Raw genomic sequence first — 13,357 nt, 5'->3', positions numbered from 1 at the left:
CTTAGTGGGATCTGTAATGAGATGTGCTGGACGTCGTGCTGGGGGCAAGTGCACAACAGGTGCTCCATAGTTCCTTCAGACCTACAAGTGTCGCACGCTGGTGTATGGGCCATTTCAAGACGGACGAAATAGAACCGTCGACGGAAACCGAAAGTATTGGTGCGCTACTGCAGTCTTTTAGGAACACCAGCCTCATGACCAATTGTAGTACTGCCGTGCGTCCTACTGTGTTCGCGCACTGCTCCCTTCTTCCTCTTTTTATTCCCCGTTTCTCTTAATCCCAGTGCAGGGTAGCAAACCGAACGCTTGTCTCGTTGACATCCCGACTTTTGCTTTGCTTGCTTTCTTCCTTTTTCACTTTCTCTAGCACCTTATAATATGTATGGTTCTCAGTAACTGACAGTAAAGCGGTGCTCGTGTATCATAGGCACAATAACAGGTGTTCCTTCCAGAGATCTGCCGCTGTGGTGACCGAAATACATAGAATTCTTTATATAGTCGTAGTCGTGTCACACCTGGCTTTACTGCTGGTATCCTCCTGACGGAACAAAAGCAACCTCGTAGAACAATATTCGAAAGAAAATGTCAAGGTACAAATATGCAAAATGCGCGGGCTTCAAGAGGAATTAACAGTAGAGCTTTACTTCAGTTGAATGCTTGCAACGTCCTAAACTGGTGCAAGATATCATTTTATTTTTTCTGAAACGTTTCTTCTGTAGGACAGCAAAACCTGGGGGAACGCCGACAGTCCAGCAACGGAACATTGATACTGACTACAACAAGCAGCAGTGACAATGGAGAGTACAAGTGCGAGGCCAGCAACGGAATCGGACGGTCTCTTCAAAAGACAGTCACCGTAACAGTCAAGCGTAAGCTTAATTTGCAACAATAAATATGCCCGCCTCCCATAAAAAAAGAAAATAATCAATAGACAGCACAACAGAAATCGAACACCAGCCTACATTTAACCCTGATAAACGAGAGCGTAGGCATGTCGCATCGTCTGATGTGACACTGGAGAAATGTTCCTCTGGTAAATCTTGTGGTTGACAGCAAACGATAGAAAAAAAAAAAAGATGTGCCGCAGTTAAAATGTGTGCAGAAAATAACACAGCCACTTTATCTTTAGAATTCCTAGCGTTTCTTACAATGTGCAAAACCCAACACAGCAACAAAGCGCGAAAGGACAGTCCTGGAAGCGCAATACACACTGAGGCGGTCATTTCACTCACTCTATGGCGCACAAATCGAGTTTGCGAGCGGACCCACGAGATGACGCAACGTATTTTACACGGTGTATCTCAGTTGGGTTTGTGATGCCGAAAGCAGACGAAGTGTGGCGCTAGGTGTCTGTGACCTGCGACCACACACAAGCGGTGTCTGAACAACATAATCCGATGACACTTTCATACGCGATTTGTGCGCGCGTCCTGCACCAGCCAACGCGCGATTCCTTGTCCTTGATGATCTGTTTCGTGCGCGCTAAACGCCTATGAGGGAGTACCAGCAGGACACATCAAACCACCAGTTATGCTCCTCAACAGCCTCTCAACCGTTGCGGTCATCACACTCATTGGATTCACGTCGGCTAAGCCTACCGGTGAGTCGAGCAAAGTCGTCTGATCCTTTCGGACATGTCTGTGCACCCGATATTTCGATGCGGTGACCCTTTCATGTGCAATTGCAGTGCCGCCCAGGATTACCCCGTTCAGTTTCGCTACCAAACTAGTGGCCGGCCAAAGGGCAACCGTGACATGCTCCACTTACGAGGGCGCCCAACCACTCACGTTTGTGTGGCTCAAAGATGGATCTGTCATCTCCAAGGGCGAGAACGTAGAAAAAAGCGAAGGAGAGGCTCACTCAACCCTGAGCATAAGTCCCCTGTCACTGCGAAACAGCGGTAACTACACCTGTGTGGTCAGCAACGCAGCAGGCTCAGACTCCGCCTCCAGTCCGCTCATAGTTTACGGTGAGTTCTCTGTACACGCAGTCGATTTACTCGTGTCATGTACAGCTGCAGGAACTGCGAGCGTCGGTGGGGGTTCATGGGGATGCTGATATTTCTTATCATTCTTCTGATCATTCAGCACCACCGCGATGGACACAAACTCCGAAAGACACAGTGGCAAGCGTCGGGGACAGCGTCAGCATAGCCTGCGCGGCTGCTGGTCACCCGGCTCCGACGATCACGTGGTCCAAGGATGGTACGTAATTGTGCCACTACTCCGTGCTTTTTTAGCACCTCATAGGAACTTGAGTTAGGTAGAAAACGTGCAGCGCTCGCTGTGTAGAAATTCAACAACAGTATGACAGGAATTCTCAAATAATGTTAACGTAATCATGCCGAGATACTGCAGAAATAACATTTTCCAATCACATTTTTTTAAAATGCTCACGCTATTCCTTCACAAGGTTCATACTGAAAATAAAAAGGCATTTTGGTCAAGCATGTATGCACACCATTGTTTAAGTGACGCTTAGCGAATCCGCGAGAACAGTAAACGTGACAAACTGTGCTAACTGGTTCGGGTTGAAAGTCTAGAGTATGTGTTGTTCTCTTATTAATGAATGTGTCTATTTGCGCTCACACGATGTAGTGCGTCGACCACTAGTGCACGTCTTGTTTTCCCTGAAGGTCACCTCATGAAAGAAGGCACGACAACAACAAGGTTACTGGACAACGGCACCATGTCGATTGTGAAAGTTGCGAGGGATGACGCAGGAAGGTATCAGTGCGAAGCCAGCAACGCCGTCGGAGACTCCCTGAAAGCCGAAGTCCGGATCACCGTGAAACGTACGAAATGATAACAAATTCAAAGACTGCATCATTTCAACATGCATGAGCACTAACAATGCGTATACCTGAGCATTTATTTTTGTACTAGCGGATAGAATGATGGCTGGAACTTGCGTGTATTGAGTAAAAGATATAACAAGCCACTCACCGATGTCGGTGTCTTCAAGGCGCGATCTTAACGGTGTGCTGGACAAACTAACATCTGCGTAAACCGTAAAGACAATTTTTGTCATCTGTAGCCAAATAAATATTTTTGTCTAATCATTCACTATCACTAGTGGAAAAAACTTACAATGTAGATCCCGCCTGAAGACAGCCCCACTTTTCGCGATTACATAGGCTGCAAATAGTACACACAACTCACACTGAGCGGCGCTAGGAGTCCACTGATCAGATCAGAGTGCTCGCACTCACACCACCAGCGCGTCCGATGCCAGCCATTGCTGCACAACGTTCCCGGACTGACAAACCGGGTAAGCCTTGGTCGGAGGCAAGCGCATCATGCGGCGAACCTACATCTCTCAACAAACTCGGTGCATATCCGTGCTTCTCGTGTGCTCAGCGTTCATCGACAAGCTTCAAGCTAACTTAGGTAAGTTTTACAAGACAATAGTTACCCTTACAAGATGTCTGGACAAGCGAGCCCAGTAAGCAGGATCACGTTTCGTTGAACGTTTCAGCTGCACCAAAGGTTCTGCCCTTCGTCATACCAAAGAACCTACTCGTCGGGGAGAGCGTCAGCCTCATTTGTTCGGCTGCCTCGGGAAGCAAACCATTGACGTTTATGTGGATTAAGGACGACACGACGTTACACCGTGGAACTGCCCTGCGGATTACGGACAGTGCAGACTACTCGACCCTCACCATCGAAACCTTGAAAACGAGCGATGCTGGGAACTATACGTGTGTTGTGAGCAACTCAGGAGGAACAGCTTCGCACTCGGACGTCCTGCATGTTAAAGGTAACCAGCTCTGTCTGACTCTTAACGAATCCGATAAAGTTAATCATCAGCGCTGAGTGGTCACGTAAACTGTAACAAAACTCGTAAATCGTGCTCTACAGGGTAAAAACTTGGTTAGCTAGACAATATGTGCAATCATATCTGCTTCCAGGAGTACTTTGGCGACGGTTAGTCTCTTACCGCGCTTAACATAACACGTCAGCGCTGTCAAATGCTTGTTTTTTGTTAAATTGTGCTGCTCAATAAAAAAACTAAGAGAATAACCTGTATCTTAAGCAATCACCAAAGGTCTGAGACCCGCGGCACATTTTTCAACAATACGATTCAAACGAGCGGCCACTACGTTACCACCAGTACACTGTCTACTGAATATACCTGGCATGAGTAAACTTTCCTTCTATGCTGACCTGATCATTCCTAGCTGCGATAAAATTCGAAAGTTGTAGAGACTGCGAAGCCAATTATACCGTTCTTAAAACCATTTCAGCTGCTCCTTCGTGGATAGTCGAGCCTACAGACGTCACCGTTACGGCCGGTGACACCGTCATGCTGAAATGCAATGGAACTGGCTTTCCTCCGCCAAAAATTTCGTGGACGAAAGAAGGCAATTATCTTTTCTGCAATTCCCAGCCACTCGCATATTCTAGTTTTAAAAGCGTAGTTGCAGACTCCACACATCATTCACAGGTGGCGAGACAACCGAGAGTTCCGGAGGCGGCGTCATCCAGATTGCGTCAGCCGCCAAGAAGGATGAAGGCCACTACAAGTGCCACATCTCGAACGGCATAGGAGCTGACCTCTACAAAACCGTCACGCTGGCAGTGAAGTGTAGGCCAAAGACACTATTTTCTAACGCATTTACGTTACAGAAAGCAACGCTTGAACAAGAGCGCACGAACTAGTTACGAAACCGCGTTCGCGGTTGCTAACCCTGCAACACCAACGTAGTGATCTGAGCGCTCGAAGTGTGGCGCTAGCAGTCCACAGTTTACACCAGCTACTTTCCCGAGGCCTACACTGCTTTAAGCACGGTGCTTGCCATTGTCACCGCAGTATTACATAGCGCTTCTCGTCGTTAAAGCCGGCTGTCCCATAGCCTCGTCTTGCTTTCCGGATAATCTGCGCCCGGCAACGAACGAAAGAACATGTGCGCTTTCAAAGTTGCATATTTCGTGCTTTACACTGCAGCGACAAGTCTAGCAGGTAGGCATCTTCTAGTTCCCTCGCCAACTACTTGTTTCGGAACCATCGTACACGCAAAATGTCGCCACCTGGCTTCATCTTTTCCAGTGTCTACAAAGATATCTCCCTTCATATTCTCCAAGAATCTGTTGGTTGACGAACGGACGAGCGTCATGTGCGCAACGACGTCCGGGGACCAGCCGTTCAGGTTTTCTTGGCTGAAGGATGGAAGGCCGTTGCAGCAAAGCACGAAGATCAACATAGCGAGCAGCCCGCAGTTCTCGGCGCTGACCATTGAGAAGCTGGACCTTAGGGACGCGGGAAATTATACCTGTTCTGTCAGCAACGCCCATGGAACTGTATCCTACACGGACACGTTGGAAGTAAAAGGTAAGGGCACCGAATTGGTACTTCAGCCACATTCGGCAAACTCATTTTCGTTTAATTAAATGCTGAGAGTTAGCATGCTGGTGTAGAAACGACGTTAGTCTATTGCACAAGAAATTTTATTGGCTCCATCGAGTAAGGTCAGGGGGAAAAGCAAGGAGATACGCATGTTTGCAGCTTCCTGCAACATTTACTCTTCATGGTTTTCGACATGTAGTGATTTACGGCGCCACGCTGGGCCCCAAAGCGCCCGAGTCACTTAGGAGAAAAAGAAATCGTGCGAGAACTGGATTGTCTGTGACTGTGGGACAGCGTTATTGTAATATTCTTGTTTCTTGTTGATGTTGTTGTTCATAGCATAAGTGGTAAACTGCTGCGTTCTTCTTTAAATTTGATTTCGACTTCAAGAGTTGAAAGGCAGTAAACTTAGGAGCAAAGACAGCAGGCCGCCACGTGGTTCCGAGCCGACCATCTCCCCATGACACGTGCACTACTGCAGTAAACGACCTGCCCCGGTGGCTGTAATTTTCCAAAAAGCTCTATTACTGACGAAACATGGAGAAACAAAATTGCACAAGCAGCGATGACACAGCGTATGAGTAACCTGCATGAGCTTGCTACACTATATCGCAAATATAGCACACCACATGCTGGAACTTTGTTACTAATAGGTGACAGGTCTGCGCCGGTCGGAGTAAAGTGTATCGACGCCTAGCGAATGTCTTCACGCAGCCCCACCGACATGGAAGGCGGAGCCCGTCGATATCCACGTCAGGTCTGGTGAATCTGTGGAGATTCCGTGCAAGGCTGAAGGATTTCCTGCACCCACTGCAACATGGCTGAGGAACGGTAACATAAAACTAACCACATTGTTCCGCTGGCCATATTCGGTAACACAGTGTAGTGTACTGAACGAAAGCTTTCTGTTACAGGTAAAGCTACGACAAAGCCCTTTTCGAGTGACACATTTAAAATAGCCAGGGTTTCCAAGAGCGACGAAGGATCCTACACATGCAGGCTTGACAACAACGTGGGTCGTCCGCTGGAGAAGACTGTGCAACTGCTCGTGAAACGTACGAAAACAAATTCAGTTCGTAATATAAAACATATTCTGGTTTCGGTTTCCCACACGAACGAAGTGTACCTCGAGAAGAATCGGAGAGGTGGCGCTAGGGGTCCCGCATTTTACAGCATCGTCGCAACAGCGTCGCTTACAGAGTCGGCCATTGAGCTCAGTCAGTGGCAGAGAGATAGTGCAGCTTCTCAAACTTGGCCACATCATAGGACCTGGAATGAATAATGACCTTGTTAACGAACCTTGCCTTCACCACAAGCTTCGTATTCAGTTTGCAAGCATGGATAGTACACAGCTCTGGTGAGTATCCCATAAGCTGCGTCGACTAATTTTCCCTCCGTCACTGCCAAGTGCCCACTAATGCCCATGTTCTTCGCAGCGGCAGCTCCAAAAATCCTTCCTTTTGCGTTTCCGCGCGCACTGACCGTCGGAGAAACGACCAGTGTGACATGCACGACTACCGCCGGTGATGAGCCATTCAAGTACCTTTGGCTCAAAGATGGCTCGGTGGTGCAGCCCGGAGATAACGTCAAGGTTGTGACATCCCCCGAGTTTTCGGTGTTTAAGATCGACAAGCTGACGCTAGAGAACGCCGGTAACTACACCTGCGTGGTAACCAACGCCGGAGGAACAGTGTCCCACGCCAGCACCTTGGAGATTAGAGGTACCGTTCAATTGTGCGTTTTCGAAAGCTTTTTTTTTTTGCATGCAACCAGCTTTACCACATGAATTTTAAAAGCAACGCATTTCCCTATGTTATGCAGTCTCGCTATGTCGCCTTGACCTATAGACTGAACAAAATTTCGCTAAATATAAAACAAACAATTCCCAGCACCACCATAAAATATATAATAATAATACGAATCACCAAAGTAATTTCCTATGCCCTTCAAAAGCTGAGTAGCTCAAGTACGCTGGACGAAGTCATTGTGCACAATAAATATTAAGAAAGTTGAATTATTCATAAAAAAGATGGAAAAGAAATCATAAAAAAGATGATTCAAGATACAGCTAAAAAGAATGAATTCCGCAAACAAAAGTAACAGCGTCGACAAAGAAAAAATTATTTAGCCAGTCACCTTTCTTTCTTTTTCTGGGGGGGGGGGGGTTATCAAGTCGTCCCTGTGTGGTCACAATTAATCAGTACACGAAGGTGACACTGTATTAGGGGGCCAAGTGCTAAAGGATGGCGCTGTCAAAAGCAAGCGTGTTCAATGCAGGCACATGATGTTCCTTAGAGCAAAATATTTTCACGTTTACATGGCATACGTTGTCAATGAACTTCGGTGTGCTCTTTGTTTTGCTAACGCATGCGTGTAAAAGTTCGGTGAAAGTACCACACGTTGAGAGATATATGCACTGTCAAATTCAACCTCTCATAGTTTCCTGCAAAGTGTAACATGCAGAAACGTAGGGGAAAAGAAGGAAGTTATTGGTGAGATGAGGACTTTTAGGAGGGGGCGGCTATGCCGCCAAAAAGAAAGAAGGAAATAATGTTAGGCCAAATAGAAAGAAATGTAACTGCACTTCTGCTTGAGCTATATTACCTGACCACTGATTTCCGGTTTTGCTTGTTTTGACGTACGAAGCTCCGCCTTTCTGGAAAAGAGAGCCCCATGACACAACAGTTAGCGCTGGTCAGCAAGTCAGTATTGTGTGCGAAGGAACTGGTCATCCATCTCCAACGATCACGTGGAGCGTAAAAGGTAAACCGGCATTTTTGCAACGACAGCTTTCTCTTTCTCTCTCTTGCAAGGACAATAGAAGATTAAAAACACTCACTTTCTTTTTATTTCAGGAGGCGGAAGAGCTCTGGACACACCCGCAGGCAACTTGACGTTACCGTCAGCCGCCAAGGAACACCAGGGGTCATACACGTGCGAGATTTCGAATGGGATCGGGGAGCCTCTGCGGAAGACCGTGATGCTTTTCGTTAAAAGTAACCAGCTTTATGGATCTTACAGCTAGTACATATCGTTCGTTTACGCGTTATTCAGTTCCGATTTCGCGCAAGCAACCGGGTGACCACAGCAGTGTGACACTCCTCCGTTATGTGGCGCCAGGGGTCCCTTGTGAGTGAAACTCCCGTACAAAGCGATCGTAATGCTGACGCCATAGCACTAATGTAAGCCTCACGGCTGACGGAAGCACTCGTAAGGTGCCGGTGCTGTGTGTTGTGCCGTTCAACGAGTGTATGTTTTTGCCCGATGCATCTACTCGCGGACGTCGCGAAGACATCGTTACTGTGGACTTTGCTCCTTTTTAGCACGCTTTGGAGACATCTGCAGGCCGCAGGTGAGCCCTCTCCCCTTCATTTTGACTTAAATACGTGAAGACATCACTTGACGCGGAAGCTGCTTTTTGCCATAAAGGAATTTGTGACTGCATCATAATGCGATATTGCACATACTACGCAGTGCCTCCATCCATACCGCCTTTTCAATTCCCGAAGAACCTCGAAGTGCAGCAACGCATAAGCGTCATTTGCACAATATCAGTCGGAGAAAAGCCACTGCAATTCGCCTGGCTCAAGGACGGCTCTGCACTGGCCAGTGGCTCGAGGAACGTCCGCATTGTAGACAACGCCGAGTCTTCTACATTGCACATCGATCTGCTGACACTGGAAAGTGCTGGGAATTACACCTGCTCGGTGACCAACAAGGCCGGCCACACGTCTTACACGGCTCTACTCGTAGTTCACGGTAATAACAAGCCCCCTGTTATAACCGAATTGTCGCTGTGGTTATGACTGCTCTCATTTAGGAAGCTATCCATTTGGAGAAATCGCGACGTCTGTAGGCTGATGGCTAACAAATTATTACAGTTGTTTGTGCTTTGATAAGGAGTACTGTATTGTAAAGCGTTACGGGGCATGTATTTGGACGTGTCAGTAATTCCTGTTTCAGATAGCAACAGCGAACTTAGGACAAGATAGCGGAGTTCATGAATGTCCCTTTGAATGCTGTCCCTTCCTAAGCACGGTGTTGCAAGTTTTAACTGCCACTGTAAGCCATAACACACTTCTGCACCAATCTACGAAGTCAGACTATTTTGAGACGCGGTTATCAAGCACATATGCAGAAATATATTCCGAGTATGTAACATTCGTAACTGCGTTGCTGCAGCTCTCTCACTGTGTTCTTTGTCGTGCGTGATATTCAGGAGTCATCCAAGCTCCGAGCTGTTAGTAAAGGCGCGCTGAGTTGCATGTTATAAACATACCAAATCATAAACGTTGGGATGAAATCAGGTCTGCAAGACTATACTACTACGCAGCTCCGCCGAGATGGCTAAGGGAGCCGCAAGATGTCATGGCCACTGCCGAAACTAATGTGACGATCGTGTGCTCGGCGAATGGCTTTCCAGTGCCCACAGTAACCTGGAACAGGCCAGGTAAGTATACACAGGGATCTTTTATAACAGGTCTATAATAAGTTTCTCGATGTCTTCACTAAACACCGTCAATGACAAAGCGGCATTTTTGCTCAGGTGGTGAAATGCCAGTCACAAGTTCCCAGCACGATGGCCATGGCACGTCCAGTATCCTTATCCGCAACGTCGGCAAGCATCATCAAGGACGTTACACCTGCCGCGTTTCGAACGGCGTCGGACGCGAACTCTCGAAGACGATCACGGTCAAGATCAAACGTATGTAATCGGCGAATGCGCTGACAGCTGTTTTGAGTTGCAGCGGTAAAAGCTCTGAGCCGCAGAAGGGCGGTTTCGTTTTCGGCAGCACAGTAGTTCGCGTTGGCACCGAAACGTGGCGCGATATGCCTGTTCTTCGACGGTTTTATTAGGGAGTTTTAGTGTTGGGGACGCAAGCGGCTTGCGTACGCAAGAACTAGGGGCGACGTTACTGCGCATGCGCACACCGCTACGTCTACTTGCGTCCTTGGGTTGTTGGAGCGGCCGAAAACATCGCTGCCCCTATAAGAGGTCACGTTACCCACGTGACTCTTGCGGTGTAGGAGAACTTACGAGTAGCTAGCGGGTAGATAATCTAATAAATCTTTCGCCAAGTGTCGACAGGCGTCGTTTTTATGTGTATTAGAGAGGTTTAGCGTGTCTAGGATTCGGATAACCGCAGTTGGGGTGTTGGGGCGGAGCCATAAACGGGAGCGTCCTGCTTAGTGCATCCACCTGGCGGCGCAAAGCTCAAATCGACAAAAGCAGCTAATATTGCTGTAACCAAGTCTATTCTACTTCGCTGCTGGTGTAAATTATCGGCACTGGCTTAATTGTGTTGCTGCCAAAAATTTATACCCGCAGCAAAGTAGAATACACTTGGTTACTGCAATATTAGCTGTTTTTGTCTGTTTCAGCTTTGCGCCACTAGGTGGCAGCACCATGCGGGACGCTCTAGTTCATGGCTCCGCCCCAACGCCCCAGCCTGTGTTTACCCGATTACCGGACGCTGTAAACCTCTCTATTAACTGCTTCTAATAAAAAGAGTTTAATGTACTTTACTTCATATGCTTCATTTCATATTTTATAACATGATAACGCAGCAACGATGAGACGTTGGTGGTGCTGCGAGCGCATGCGACCTCATTGCGGTTTGCGCTTGGGGCCGCTAACCTATAACACGTTTCTGCTTGCGTACGCAAACGCAAACGCACCCAAGCGCTTGGGGCCCCAACGCCTTGCGTCCCCAATACTAAAACTCTCTATTGTAAGCGCAGGGAACAAGGTACAACGCGCACGCCATTTCCCTCGTATACGCGTCAAGCCTGAAGTCGGCTGAGGCGACAGGGCTTCCCGTCTGCGGTCGCCGTCCACCGGATGCTGAGTGTAATGCACTGGCTGTGAAGAGCAATGGTACTGGATATACGGCGCATGATGGTTGTGTGCGCCACTCTTGTTGGCTGTGCAGGATCAGATATGAAAGGTAAGAGTTCATCCAATCAGTATGTACTATTTATCAAATTTAAACCTCACCAAGGTGTTTCTTGCAAGTGGCGTTTCTTCACTGCTAAGCTGATACAAATGTTCGTTCTTTATCTGATACCTGGTTAGCGGCTGCTTAGAAGCCAATCTATTCAAACATTCCATGCAGCTATGTCAGATAGCGCTTGTACGTGGCACATTACAGTTCGCTATGTGAGTGTATGATTATCTTTACAAGAGAACACAACCTTAACGGAGAATCAGCTTATTCATCTAATTCAGTGCTTTCTTTCTTTCTTTTTGCAACGTCGCCGTTTCTAACATTCCCTTGTTTATTTTTCGAAACAGCGCCGAAGATCCAATCTTTCTCGTTCCCTGCGACGCTGAACGTGGGAGAAAGGAGCGGGACAATATGCATCGTGACGGCAGGAGACAAGCCACTCACATTTTCGTGGTTCAAGGACGGGTCTGCGTTGACTACGAATGATAACGTTAAGGTGACAAGTAACGCCGAGTTTTCAAACCTCAATTTCGGATCGCTCGAAGTTAATCACACTGGGAACTATACTTGTTCCGTGAGGAACAGTGTAGGATCTGCGTCGTTTACGGCTTTTCTCGCCGTCCACTGTAAGTTTATCGTTGCTATCCCTTTCGCGAGAAGTTGCAAAATAAAATAACACGAATGCAATTACGATCTTTTTTTTTTCAGCACCACCTTCGTGGGCGGAAGCCCCAAGTAACAGAGCACTCACTGCTGGAGAAACTGCTAACTTGACGTGCAAAGCACAAGGATTTCCTGGCCCGACTATACGGTGGTTCAAAACAGGTAAGGGTAAGGAAATTTTCGTTTCGTCTTGAAAATATATCGCTGTAAATTTGTAAATGCACAATCACCTCGACAAATGAGGGTAAGTAGGAAACCATTGATTGCACATATCGAGTGTACGGATAGCGTGCCGGCGAACCAGAAGTCACTGGTGTAACATCTACTAACAATTATATCCCCTTGAGTCACAGCGTACATGTTTGTGGACGCAACTTACTTTTGCCGTTATACTGCGCAGCAGTTGCAAGGAATGGACAACAAACATTGAGCTTTGAGCAAATTGAACATTCTGCTTTCTTAAAGTACACCCATTTCACTTCTGAAGTATATGTATCGCTTCAGATGACCGCTTTGGTGAAGGCACCAACGTGTTTGACGGGACGCTTGAAGTGGGGAGTTTCGACAACAATTAGGAAATATCATTTTTTTCCTTTGTTGAGAAGCTTGCGCCCCAATGATTAACCTGTGCATGTAATTCGAGCAGGTGATTCAGTATTTTTAATGAAGGAACGTAGCATGACTGACTGTGCAACAAATGTGTATTTAATTACTATGTAATTATGATGGGTCACCATAAAATGCACATAATCATTCCACCACCTTGAATTGCTTTTTATATGGAGTCTCCAGTACCATGGGCATAAAATTATGTAAGTTTTACACATTTATAAAAAGTTGATCGTAATTCGTGACTGAAGGTGGTATTAAAACATAACTTCCACAAAGCCTCGTGCAAGAGCGTTTTACAACATCGATACTGGGAACTGTAAGGTCAAAAACGGGTGACAATCTGACAGTGCAGCCACCGAATGTAACTATTTTTTATTCCTACACTGTATTATTTCATAGACAATAGTTTATTAAATTTATGTCATAGTAAACAGTTTATCAAAGTAAAGGATATGAAACTTACTCTGCTCATAATTTTCGAAAACAGATGCAGTTGCTGACGTTCAATTGGAACACGATGATGGCACGTTCAAGATTCTGGCCGCCAAGAAGGAACACCAGGGGACCTACAAGTGCGTCGCAGACAACGGCATAGGAACTCCAATATCAAGAACAGTGCGCCTGGAAGTTAAATGTAGGTTAAGTAGCGAGAAGCTCAGCAAATGCTGATTAAAAATCAGAAACAAAAGTCACAGTTTGAATCGAGCTCATTCCCTACGCGTACGAGGCCGTAGTTCCCTGTTTTTTCGATGAGTGGCGCTAGGCACCCACGATAGACGTACGTCAGC

The 13,357-nt window shown here is 46.9% G+C and overlaps 2 protein-coding genes across 2 annotated transcripts; both read left to right on the top strand.

Annotated features, from left to right (window-relative positions):
* The first annotated feature begins 1,400 nt into the window (after positions 1-1,400).
* Positions 1,401-2,819, top strand: LOC139060129 (cell adhesion molecule DSCAM-like). The gene is made up of 4 exons (XM_070539017.1): positions 1,401-1,600; positions 1,688-1,969; positions 2,088-2,204; positions 2,636-2,819. The coding sequence occupies exons 1-4, from the start codon at positions 1,531-1,533 to the stop codon at positions 2,803-2,805; spliced, it is 639 nt and encodes a 212-aa protein (XP_070395118.1). The 5' UTR covers positions 1,401-1,530; the 3' UTR covers positions 2,806-2,819.
* A 479-nt stretch (positions 2,820-3,298) lies between these two features.
* On the top strand, positions 3,299-13,238 carry LOC139060345 (cell adhesion molecule Dscam2-like). Its single transcript, XM_070539459.1, has 9 exons — positions 3,299-3,389; positions 3,478-3,759; positions 4,447-4,587; positions 5,050-5,331; positions 6,061-6,177; positions 6,783-7,015; positions 8,168-8,342; positions 8,821-9,105; positions 13,057-13,238. Exons 1-9 carry the CDS (start codon positions 3,299-3,301, stop codon positions 13,236-13,238), a joined length of 1,788 nt encoding a protein of 595 aa, XP_070395560.1.
* Positions 13,239-13,357: the final 119 nt, after the last annotated feature.

Source organism: Dermacentor albipictus, chromosome 5 (genome assembly GCF_038994185.2).
Source record: "Dermacentor albipictus isolate Rhodes 1998 colony chromosome 5, USDA_Dalb.pri_finalv2, whole genome shotgun sequence".
Lineage (NCBI taxonomy): Eukaryota > Metazoa > Arthropoda > Arachnida > Ixodida > Ixodidae > Dermacentor > Dermacentor albipictus.
This window is presented reverse-complemented; position numbering and strand designations above follow the sequence as displayed.

Bases quoted from the DNA above. Each gene is read 5' to 3' on its own strand.
- LOC139060129 (XM_070539017.1), top strand. From the start codon at position 1,531: ATGCTCCTCAACAGCCTCTCAACCGTTGCGGTCATCACACTCATTGGA. The intron at 1,601-1,687 runs GTGAGTCGAGCA...GTGCAATTGCAG, and splicing joins CACGTCGGCTAAGCCTACCG to TGCCGCCCAGGATTACCCCG. The intron at 1,970-2,087 runs GTGAGTTCTCTG...CTGATCATTCAG, and splicing joins CAGTCCGCTCATAGTTTACG to CACCACCGCGATGGACACAA.
- LOC139060345 (XM_070539459.1), top strand. From the start codon at position 3,299: ATGCGGCGAACCTACATCTCTCAACAAACTCGGTGCATATCCGTGCTT. The intron at 5,332-6,060 runs GTAAGGGCACCG...GTCTTCACGCAG, and splicing joins GGACACGTTGGAAGTAAAAG to CCCCACCGACATGGAAGGCG. The intron at 6,178-6,782 runs GTAACATAAAAC...TGTTCTTCGCAG, and splicing joins TGCAACATGGCTGAGGAACG to CGGCAGCTCCAAAAATCCTT.